This window comes from Mobula birostris, chromosome 2, assembly GCF_030028105.1.
Source record: "Mobula birostris isolate sMobBir1 chromosome 2, sMobBir1.hap1, whole genome shotgun sequence".
NCBI classification, from domain to species: domain Eukaryota; kingdom Metazoa; phylum Chordata; class Chondrichthyes; order Myliobatiformes; family Myliobatidae; genus Mobula; species Mobula birostris.
The window spans coordinates 119,468,775-119,481,276 of NC_092371.1; the positions used below are offsets into that span (position 1 = coordinate 119,468,775).

The 12,502-nt window shown below is 42.0% G+C and overlaps 1 protein-coding gene across 4 annotated transcripts in view; it reads right to left on the reverse strand.

Annotated features, from left to right (window-relative positions):
- The window catches only part of anapc1 (anaphase promoting complex subunit 1), a 232,455-nt gene that overhangs the window by 119,475 nt on the left and 100,478 nt on the right, over positions 1-12,502 (reverse strand). For all 4 annotated transcript variants that reach the window (XM_072246952.1, XM_072246951.1, XM_072246958.1 and 1 more), the window contains 5 exons: positions 10,561-10,597; positions 10,396-10,466; positions 9,238-9,416; positions 6,640-6,866; positions 157-275 (listed from right to left, as the gene is read on the reverse strand). In XM_072246952.1, the coding sequence (XP_072103053.1) occupies positions 157-275; positions 6,640-6,866; positions 9,238-9,416; positions 10,396-10,466; positions 10,561-10,597 (633 nt within the window). The remainder of the gene's footprint in view (positions 1-156; positions 276-6,639; positions 6,867-9,237; positions 9,417-10,395; positions 10,467-10,560; positions 10,598-12,502) is intronic.

The window sequence follows — 12,502 nt, forward strand, 5'->3', positions numbered from 1 at the left end:
CTCAAGTTTTTCTGTGAAGTGGCAAATAGGTTTCCAGACCACAATCTGTTACAGTATGCAGGACTAGCTGATTGCTAGAAAGAACTTTAATTTGACAATGAAGGTAACGATTTGAAAAACATTGCACTTTGAAAGTGTTTACTTGAAAATACATACCAGTGAGATTCAACTTTGGAATAGGAAGTGGCTCAGTTGGTACTGGATGGTAGGAGAAGAGCGTGAACATCCCTCTTCCTGGAGGGAGCGCCATAGTTCGTTGACAGAGCTGTAACAACCTGTAAAAAACAACTAGATTAGACAATCTACGATAGTGGGAAACAAACAGCAGGATTTAACAAGATATTTAGTATTCACATACAGGACACGATGACATCATCATGGTACATACTCATAGATTCATTTAGAATTTTCTGCCAGACAGGGCTTCAGAGCAACCAGTTGACATTGGTATTTATTGCTCCTCATTAATCATCCTCCCGACATTTAGTGCACCAAATCCTATTGTTATATTTCTTTTTTATCCTCATGTACACATCTAACCTTACTTACATCTTTGTTAGTGTAGCCCCCCCAGCCATCCTCAGGGTCGCTCGGCTCGCTGTCGTCTAGGGAAACAACCTCGGCCCCGGCAAACTGGGTAATTCGTTTGTGTGGATGCTGTGTGAGGTACCCCACCCCGCCCAAATAACAGACAATACACCAGATGCAATTAAATGATTTACAGTTTATAGATATTACTGGAACTATATAATTAAAAGAGAATAAAATATAAAAGGAAAATAAAAGGTGCCACTCTTATCAAAGTTCAATCTCTTCGTGCACAAAAACTGTTGGAGCTCAAGGACCTTCTTCTTCACCCTGCAACCCCTCGGACCACCTCGACCGGCTGCCTGGGACCAACAACGGTGGTCGACCAGACACTCCACACGAGTCCGTCTCCGTCTCCTCGCCGAGCATCCTGCTCGGGGTCCGACCCCGTTAGCGGACTCACAGCACCTGGTCCATCCTCTGTCTCGCTCTCCCGCCTTCTCCCCAAAACCCTGCGCATATAGTATCTTCAAATACACCAAAACCATAACAACTATCCCAATTGGTTAATAGCACTCTGTTATCACACTCTAAAGCAAAAACAAACTGCTAGCGCAAACTTTCTCAGCGTTTAACACAACAAAGCCGCATTCCCCAGATTAACATAACAAAGACGCCATTTTAATTAGCCTCCGCAGTAACATAAAAGTCGAAACCCCCTTACATTAGAAAAGCAAGAGACTGCAGACATTGGAATCTGGAACAACAAACCATCTGTTCAACCTGCTGAGTTCCTCCTGCTCCATGTTTATTAGTACTTTTACGTTTATTTCTTATTTAGGCTCAGGCATAAAGTTTCCACATTCCCCACATCCTCTGGAGGTGCCTGGTTAGTGTTGCTCAGGATGGTGGTGGAAACAGACATGCTGGTGTTTAAAAAGAACTTCAGCACATTGACAGACAGGAAATAAAGGGATATAGATCACATGTAGGCAGGTAATTTGATTTAATTTGGCAATATAGTCAGCACAGACATTATGGCTGAAATGAAATCATCTTCCTGTGATGTACTGTTCCACGTTTTTTATAAGATTTTCATGATTTCTTTATTTATTATTTATTGTTCTTAACATCAACAAGAGCAGGGACCTGATTGTGGACTTCAGGAAGGGGAATTTGGGAGAACACACATCAGTTCTCATTGACGGGAATTCTCAGCAATGGAAAGGGTGAGTAGGATGGGTTTTCTGGGTGTCACATCTCAGCGAATCCAGTATATTGATGCAATCACAAATAAGGCACACCAGCAGCTTCACTTTGTGAGGAGCTTGAGTCTCTCGCTGAAGACTCCAGCAAATTTTCACAGACACGTGGCAGGGAGCATCCTGACTGGTTGCATCACAGCCCGGGAAGCAAGCTGCAATGCACAGGACCACAAGAGGCTACAGAGGGTTTAGACTCAGCTAGTTCCATCACAGGCACAGCCTCCCCACCACCTAGGGCACCTTCAAGAGATTTTCTTGCTCCAGTTCTGATTCAGTAACTGTTTGTTTATGGCCCCTAGATTTTGATACCCCAACACAGCAACCAATCAGTTCTGATGAAGGGTCTTTGACCTGGCACACTCACTGTTTCTCATTCCACTAGTGCTCTCTGATCTGTTTTTATTTCAAATTTCCAGTGCCCACAGTCTTCTCCAAGCCAGTGATTTACTCAGGCAGATTCTACCTTCATATCGGTTTAATTTAATCCTTAGTCATCAGAATACCAGGGCAACTGTGATAAAGAATATCATGTTGCGTTACATCATTCTTGCAAAGGATCATCAGCCTCACTTTCTGAACTTAGAACATTTCCTCTCTCCTTCACCCTATTTTATAACTTCTTCTTAGGAAGCCCCTTAGGACTGAGAAAATGTTTCCACTGCAGTGCTGTGGGTTTTGAGGTGGCTGATGAAGACAGCATAAGAACCACAGATTCTTCCACAGACAAGGCAGGAAGTGCTTGATGGGTTGCCAAGAGGTTGGATTATAGGGAGCTGTGCTCCTTCCACCATTTAACTCAGGACCTCTGTGTGCTCCTAGTCAATGGTCTTGAGGTTCTCAGTACCATTTGTTCCCCATTTTGAGTGATAAGACCATAAGACATAAGAGCAAAATTAGGCCATTCAGCCCATCGAGTCTGCTCTGCCATTCCGTCATGGCTGATCCTGGATCCCACTCAACCCCACACATCTGCCTTCTCGCCATATCCTTTGATGCCTTGACAGATCAGGAAACTATCAACTTCCGCCTTAAATATACCCACAGACTTGGCCTCACCGCAGTCTGTGGCGAAGTATTCCACAGATTTAGTACCCTCTAGCTAAAAAAATTTCTCCTTACCTCTGTTCTAAAGGGTCGTCTCTCAATTTTGAGGCTGTGCCCTCTAGTTCTGGATACCCCCACCACAGGAAATATCCTTTCTATGTCCACCCAGTGATGTTGTGGGGATGGAACTGGACTCTCTGACGGTGGTGTCTGAAAAGAGGATGCTGTCCAAGTTGCATGCCATCTTGGACAATGTCTCCCATCCAGTACATAATGTACTGGGTGGGCACAGGAGTACATTCAGCCAGAGACTCATTCCACCAAGATGCAACACAGAGCATCATTCCTGCCCGTGGCCATCAAACTTTACAACTCCTCCCTTGGAGGGTCAGACACCCTGAGCCAATAGGCTGGTCCTGGACTTATTTCCTGGCATAATTTACTTTTTACTATTTAACTATTTATGGTTTATTACTATTTATTATTTATGGTGCAACTGTAACGAAATCCAATTTCCCCTGGGATCAATAAAGTATGACTATGACTATCTAGTCCTTTCGACATTCGGTAGGTTTCAATGAGATCCCCCCAACATTCTTCTAAATTCCAGTGAGTACAGGCCCAAAGCTGCCAAATGCTCCTCAAATGTTAACCGCTTCATTCCCAGAATCATCCTCGTGAACGCCCTCTGGATTCTCTCCAATGACAACACATCCTTTCTGAGATGTGGGGCCTGAATTCGTTGATAATACTCCAAGTGTGGCCTGACTAGTGTCCTATAAATGCTCAACATCATCTCCTTAAACGTTCTATTCTCCTTGAAGTAAATGCCAACATTGCATTTGCCTTCTTCACCACTGACTCAACCTATAAATTAACCTTCTGGGAGTCGTACATGAGGACTCCTAAGTCCTTCTGATATTTGAACCTTCCACCCATTTAGATAATAGTCTGCACTATTGTTCCTTTTACCAAAATGCATTATCAAACAGTTCCCAACACAGCATTCCATCTGTCACTTTTTTGCCCATTCTTCTAATTTGTCGAAGTCTTGCTGCAATCGCATTGCTACCTACCCCTCTACCTATCATTATATCATCCGCAAGCTTTGCCACAAAGCCATCAATTCTATGATCCAAATCACTGACAAACAATGTGAAAAGTAGCGGTCCCAGTACTGACACCTGAGGAACACCACTAGTCACTGGCAGCCAACCAGAAATGGTCTCTTTTGCTCCCACTCACTGCCTCCTGCCTGTGAGCCATTCCTCTATCCATGCCCGTATCACTCCTGTAATGCCAAAGGATTAGTCACAAACTGCAATTTTTTTCTCCAAGGAGGCTGTGACTTGGAATTTTTTTCCTCTTTCCACCTGGTCACCTCTCCCTGTGACAGAACTCAGATAAAAATTTCAGTTTCAGGAGACAGGTAATGCATATACGAACATGCCCTATCGAGAGAGCTAACAGAGAGTAATCAGGACCTCAGTGCTTAAGATGTTGGCTAGCAAGGGGATACAGTGCTGTTGATAGTTCAAGTCTCAGAAGCTTATGGAAGGACAATGTCACTGCTACCCACCAGACCATGAAGTCTTGACCTTTGAACACCTTTTTCCTCAACTGACCAAAGGCCCAAAGACAATGGAGTGTAAGGCATATAGACAGGGTTGCCAACTGTCCCGTATTAGCCGGGACATCCCATATATTGGGCTAAGTTAGTTTGTTCCATACGAGGCCGCCCTTGTCCCGTATTTCTCCCGCTAAGATACAGCGTTCCTGTGAAACCGTTCGTAAGCCAAAATGGCGTAAAGCGAAGAAGCAATTACGATTAATTTATATGGGAAAGATTTTAGAGCGTTTCCAGACCCCAAAAAAACCTACCAAATCATATCAAATAACACATAAAACCTAAAATAAGACTAACATGCAGTAAAAGCAGAATTGGGAAGATTAAGCCAAAGCCGATTTGTAGAAAAAAATCGGCACGTACACGCATGCGCACACAGGTGCCCGCACAAGGCTTCATGGTCATGGTAGTCTTTCTCAGGGTAAACACAAGGGTCCCATATTTGACTGCTACTTTTGTCCCTTATTTGGGAGCGAGAAAGTTGGCAACCCTACATATAGAGCATGTCGTCTCATACGCTTCAGTGAATGAGTATCCATTAGTTTCAAACTTGATCTCTGAATGTACACTGCCTTTTGATCAATTGGTGGAGACAAACCCAGGTGGTGGTGTGTGGAGAAAAGAACACAGGAAGAGAAGTGAACCATCTTGTTCCTCAGGCCTATTCTGCCACTCTGTCACTGCTGAGTTACTTCTCAATCCTATTTCATTCCAATGATAATCTTGACCAAATTAAAAACAAATAAATTTTAATTGGACATGGCTTCAAAAGTAGACAAAAAGTAGTTACATAAATGATGCACAACATTGGTACAAAAGTGCATGACAATGTAAAAAATAGTGCAACATAAAAGACGAGCTTCTTTTTCTTGAAATGGTTCCATCAGAACACAGATGTTATCCTAAGGGATGGGGGCAGAAGCAAAGAGATAAGAAAATACCAAAATATCCACCAGGAATATTTTGGAGTCAAAATGAAGTGAACAGAAGGGCAGAACAGCAATTTCCTGTTTACTGGAATTCAACAAACGGCCAGAGTGAGGTGTGTATTATGTCAGAGCCCTGCCCAAACCACAGAAAGTAAATAGATCAGTCAAAACAGGGTTCAGACTAAAATTACATTGACTTCAAAGAATCAATCAGAAATTGAGCCACACAGATACCTATCTGCTCATCTATGCCAAGGGTTCCCGAACGGGGGTCCTTGCAGCCCTCCGTTAATGGTAGGGGTCTATGGCATCAAAAAAAGTTTGGGAATCCCTGATCTATGCTAAGATTTCTGCTCCTGATTTCTATAAGAAGTCTCGTGTCACAAGTGGAATCGGTGCTGAATTGCCTCTTTAGGGTTTAGCCAAATAACATTTTCTAGAGCTGCAATACAATAGCACTGAAAGCTCAGAACCTGGCAGGAACCCTTGCCTTCCGTGTTACCTCATGAACCAACGCCCTTATTGCCATCCCTGTAGCAATGAATTGCCCCAAAGCTGATGTGGAAATGCTGACTGTGAGGTGCCCGGCCTTAGCATTGTGAAGGGGCCTGGCTGCTCTTGTTCGACATGCTGGCAGACCACCCAGACACTAGTCCATTTCATCACCTCCTATGAAATATGATGGAGGCTGGTTTCTACTCCATTATTTGGAATGCACAGCTTTCCCCAGCCTTGAGAATTCCTTATGGTACAAGGTCAATGGTGATCAAACTGACTCCCACCCTGGCAGCCTGGCACCAGGCCGTAACCCCTGGTGCCCCCCCCGACCTTCTGCAGGGCAATGGCATCCATGTCAAGAATGGCATCCAGTTGATTGTGGGTGTGAACTTGGTGGACATCAGGCCTTGGTTCTGCGCTACATGACTGTATGACACTCTGTACATAAGTCATGGGATGAGAGAGGAAGCCTGTGGGAAACCCATACAGTCACAAGGAGGTTCTGTGATCTCCACAGGACTGGTATTGGTTCATTATTGCCGAATGTACTGAGATAAGAGTGAAAATCTTCTATTTACGTGCCATCCAGGTAGATCATGATAGTAAAAAGAAAGCAGAATGCAGAATACAAAAAAAGCGCAATGCAAGGGTCTTGACAATGTTGATTGGGAGATCGTGAATTCATAGTCAAGCCTAGTATGGTAGCAACTCTAACCGCTACACCACTATTATGTGGGGTTTTCTTTACCTGTTTTCCTTTTCCTCAATGAACTCGTGGTCACTCACTTCCGGCATCTGCACAACGTTAACTCGCACGGGATGTGTGCTTTGAAGGAGACGTCGGACTTCCTGAACACGCAAATCTTCATTCCAGATTAAGGACATCAAATCCTGATTCATGTCATTCATTCCGTCTTCCTCCTCCTCAGGTTCGTTTCCAGAAGTTCCATCGGATACTAGCAGGTGTCCGATCGCCTGCAAACAAAACCAGAATCAGCTGTGCCTTCCACAAATTTCAACAAAGATAAATTTCCAGGCCCACAATGACACAAGGGTTTACAGAGGATTATGCTGATCAGATGGATTTCTTTTGTCACTGGTATGGGACTGTGGCAAATTTACAATCAGCCTCAGTGGATTTGGTTAAGTGACAAATACTCTTGTTCCAAATGAATTTTCAGTCGTGCCTACTCTACAAGTACAAGGCAGAACCACGTATTGTTTGGCAATACAGGATACAGTGTCAGAGGAGCAAGGTGGTACTTTCCAGCCCTGACATCAAATCTCCAGCTTCTCCAAATAACTAAAAAGCTATTGATTTCTGTCTTGAATATGGTCAGTAACTTTGGTAGCGTGCCACATATCTATTGCCCTCTCAGTGCAGAATTTCCGCCTCAATTCTGTCCCAAATGGTCTGACTCTTTACTTTGAGACTACGAATCCTGGTTCCAATATTCCTCACATTCTCAGCACCATGTGTATTTCTTTTATTTGTACATTTCACCTTCTTTTGTACATTAGTTGTTTAGCAGACTTTGTTTATGTACGCAAACACGAGGAAATCTGCAGATGCTGGAATTTCAAACAACACACATAAAAGTTGCAGTCCTGACAAAGGGTCTCGGCCCGAAACGTCGACTGTACCTCTTCCTAGAGATGCTGCCTGGCCTGCTTTGTTTATGTATTGTTTTTTTTCCATTAATTCTTTTTTATTTCTATTTTCCTGCAAGAAGTTAAATCTCAAGATAGTACATGGTACTTTAATAATAAATTTACTTTGACATTGAACAGGGCAGCTGGGAATGCAAAAGCCTCTCCACTGATCCTGTCAAATCCTTTCAGAATTCTATATATTTTATGAACATCACCTCATTCTTCAGAACTCAACAGGGTACAGACCTAGAGTGCTTAGTCTCTCTTTAACCTCAGTCCAGCCCTATCTATTCCCAATCCCAGGTGTACTGTATCTAAGGTAGGGAGATCAAAATAGTTAAAAATATTTCAAGTCACTCTCAAACCTGAAGAACTGCCTAAAAAGATACATTTTTCCATGTGGCCTCTGAATAATTAAAACAAGGCATCTCATATATCAAATTTTAACTGCAATGAATTTTGTTTCCTAATTGCTTGCTGGATCTGTATCTAAACTTTCTGATAAGAACGTAAGGTATAAGAGTAGGAATAGGCTATACAATGCTCCAGGCTCATCTGATGCTGGCATTGTCCACATAACCTTTAGCTCTTCTGCAGACCTAAACTTCTATTTCCTGAAGGACACAACTTCTGCAGCTCTCTGGAACTCTGGGTCATTTTCAAGGACTCTCAATCCTCTTTAAAAAAAAGAATCCTCCTCACTTCCCTCTTAAATGATTTGGCCATAGTAAAATATGAGACTGCATCTGTGAATCGTACAGGCAACTGAGTACGGAACTGTACCCTGGCCAGAAATTAGTGCTTTCATGGACAGAAAGGGAATTTAAAAAAGAGGGGGAAATACAGAAAGTGGAAAAAATGATAGATGACAAGTAGGAGCTGCAAATCTGCCCATAAACTGAGTGGCACAAGATGACATTGAGTGTAACAAGTTTTTTTTATGCAAATAACTTCTACATTGGCAGTTTGCACATACACCAGTGCAGTGTTTCCGTTATTTCAGGTATTATTGCATCGGATTGATCAATTGTTCCATTCACAGTGGCTGCAAACATCAATGCTAACCTGTTATATTTTGATACAGTCACTGTCTCCAACAGAACAGCAAGGGATATTGATTTTCCATGTATTAGATACCTTATTGATCCCAAAGGAAATTACAGTGTCACAGTAGCATTATAAGCACAGATATACAAATATTACAAGAAAAGTAAGAAAGAATAAAAAATAAGTTACTTTAAAAACAAGATGTACAAGATTTACAAATCAAGGATTACTAGATTACAAGATCTAGGGTCCATCTACTATACTTGGTAGGCACTTTCAACTCTCTTGGGCTCATCACGTGTTTATGTGGATGAATGTTAATGACCTGAAGCATTAACACTCTCTCTCTCTCACACCTGCCTCTTCTCATTACATTGACCTCTCTCCTTGCTACCTTGATCTCATCAAATCCAGGACTCCATCTATACCACAATTTATTTGCCAAGTTAAAATCCCTTGCACCTCAGGTTCTACTACTATTTTAGATATTTCTGGCAGATCTTCAAGAAATACCACCAATTCGTATATGAACTTCCGTGTAATTTCAACATCTGGGTCTTAGAGGCATGCCATTAAAGTTGAAGTTAAACATGAGAAGCTACCATTCCTACAGCTCAGGCTCCTGGATAACTTAGAATGAACCTACAGATTTTGTCTTGTGTAGTTTTCCTTCGTGTGCCTGTTTGGAAAGATCCTGACGTCCAATTAGTGAACACGCAGCTTCAGACCAATCCGAGGAAGGCTGCTCCCGGCAGTGATAAATAGCATTCCGTATAGGGAGTGCTACCCCAAAGGGAACAGATTCCAAATCCTTCAAGGTAAACCCTAGAAAAGTAATATAACAGGGGGATATTAATGCAGGATAATGTTCCTTCACAAAGATTGTGAATAATTAAACAGCTGGTTTATAGCACACCTCCATTTCCCTTTGAAGCCTAACTGACTACAATATTTTTCATTTGAGGGATTGGTGAAACTCAGCACCTCCCCAACATACCACAGAAAGTGATGGGGGCCACACCTAATGGCTCAGCAAGCTTCTTCATTGGTAAATTGAGCAACACAGAGAGGCAACGCCCTAATTTAAACCCTGTTTGCCGCTAAAACCAAAAATCTCAACTTCATGCACTGGAAACAGGGGTGGGAAGTATTTGTAAATTAGTGTAGATCTGGCAGAATGGAAATGGCGATAACTAGGAGTGTGACCAGCACTCTGCTTGCATGTGAATTACAGCCATTTCTGCTATGTGAGGAAGCCCTGTACCAACTAAATTGTCCCAGAAGGTGTCAACGCCTTCGGAAGAAGAAAGAGTAGGTCTAGTTAAAACAAACTCAGTACGATGTAAATTATAAACATAAATAAATCCACATTTTATGGAGTTTTAATTATTGCTTGAAAAGGGACAGAAATAGATTTAATATCCACATTATAAATTATATACCCAAAAAGAAAATTGTTCTAGTGCTATGAGGTGTGAACATGATTAGTTTCAACAAGCTAGCACAGGCAAAAAGGATCAAAGAGCCTTCTCTTGTGCTGCATGGTTCTGTCATTTCAGCCATCCAACTCCCAAGATTTCTCATGGCATTCCCCAAACAAGATGACAAGGTGGAAGTCAACATGTAAATTAGTACAAATGGCATTGACAAAAATTGGATACTGGCTCTAATTGTCCAACTACTGCCCTGCGCTTCTGCCATGGAAGAAAACAATGGTCACTGTTCCCGCCCATCCTGGTGACTGGCACAAACTGGCCACAGCTGATCCGATAAGCAAAGTGAAATATCGGTCTTGGAAGCTCACCTAGGTTTGTCAGTGAAACCACCAGTTTTGCAGCTAAGGTGGTGGATAAACTGCACGGATTCAAACTGAGCCTGAGAGGAGAAAGAATATAGGAAATGTAAAATAAGGCAAGAGCTGTGCAGTAGCCTTCAGTAAAACAAGTAGAAGAAAACAGAGGTCGGATACCTTTTACTGTCTCCCTCCACTTGCTGCTTTCTTTGCCCTGCAGAATAATTGAGAATAATTGTGTCAGAACTTAGCCTCGCTCCCATTAGTTTAAAGAAGGCAGATAAAGAGAAATAAAATGCAGGCATACAGTACATGATGCAGGGAAACTATTCATTAACCCATGCCAAATTGTATATATGGAAAGGAAAGGAATGGATGAAAGGAAGGAGGGAAGGAAAAGAGGGTCAAAAGTAAACAATATTACATTGACATATTTTTAACTGTTCCAAACACTACAAGATATATTGCACTGTAATCACTCTCCTAGCATAAAAATATAGGAAACCATTGTGCTTAAACCAAGGTAACATGAATATTAATTAGGTAACAGACAGCGGTGATGATCAGCAGGTAAACATTAAGCTGAACACAGGAACGCTTTCTTGCTGTCTTTGAAATTGTTCCAGGGAACCTGAAGTTAACACAGTGCAAGAAAATGTAATGTCTTTATGGCTTGTCTTCTTGTTGGCAACTCTTACAGAACTTCTATCTTACACAGATCATTCAAACTTAAATGCTTGCAATTTATTTTCCCCTCACTTTTGCTTTTGTAGGACAGAATGAAGTGGTGGCCCTGAACTCATCAATGTGCTGAAACTGCAGGGGGTTCAAAGGAGGTTCACAAAAATGATTCCAGGATTGAATGGCTTGTCATATGAAGAGTGTTTGATGGCTCTGGGCCTGTATTCACTAGAATTTAGAAGAACGAAGGGTAACCTCATTGAAACCTATCAAATGGTGAAAGGCCTTGATAGAGTGGATGTGAAGAGGAAGTTTTCTATAGTGAGAGAATCTAAGACCAGAGGACATAGCCTCAGAATAGAGGGGCTTACTTTTAGAATGGAGATAAGGAGGAATTTCTTTAGCCAGTAAGTGGTGGATCTGTGGACTTTGCTGCCATAGGCAGCTGTGGAGGCCAAGTCTTCATGTATATTTAAGGCAGAGATTGATAGATTCTTGATTGGTCAGGGCATGATTGGGTACGGGGAGAAGACAGGAGATTGTGGTTGAGGGTTAGAATGGATAAGCCATGATGAAATAGTGCAGCAGACTTGATGGGCCAAATGGTCTAATTCTACTTCTATATCTTATGGTCTTACATACAGTACTTTAAAGTAGCTAGCTTGGAAAACTTCTGTAAACAGTTAGGTTACTCTGTTGAATTCACTGTTTCCAATTTATACTTCTAAATTACTATTCATTTGGGAGTGTAAGGAGTAATCAAAGCTACAATTCATACTGCTGGAACACAGCACTGAAGTGATTAACTTAAAAGCAGAATGTATATTCTCTGCACATGACATCTTAAGAGGCAACTCCACAATGAATTCCCTTTTTTTGGTTCACATTCCTTACTGTTCTTGCAGGCTTTAATAATAAGTGGATTTCAAGAAACATTCTTCACCACAAAAATGTCTGAGCATAGTTTCAACACAACTAATTATCTTACAACTGCGTCTAACATACTCATTTCTAGTTCTTGAGGTGGTTACTCCCATGTGCAAATACTCAGAATTGGACTGTGAGGCTCAACAGACCAACTCATCAACTGCCCTTTGCTTTCTCCAGTGTAAACATTTACCCAATCACAGTGAACTGCAGAAGGAAATGGATTAAGGTTGGATGGGGCTGGGGGGTTAGTAGAATAACTAAAAAGAAATAGCCTATATTAGGGCATATTTTGGAGAAAGAGAAGAAATTGCACACAGTGTCTGAAGGCAACCATCTCAGACCGAATGAGAGTGAAAGCAAATAGGCTGGGTCTTTACAGTAGTCATTCCAGTGATCGAAAGGACAAACCAAGAGAGGGTGACACTGGGGTGAGGTCACTGCAGCCATTCAAATAGAGACAACCCTAAACCCCTCTGTACTTCAATCAAAGGGACTGAGAGACAGGTCA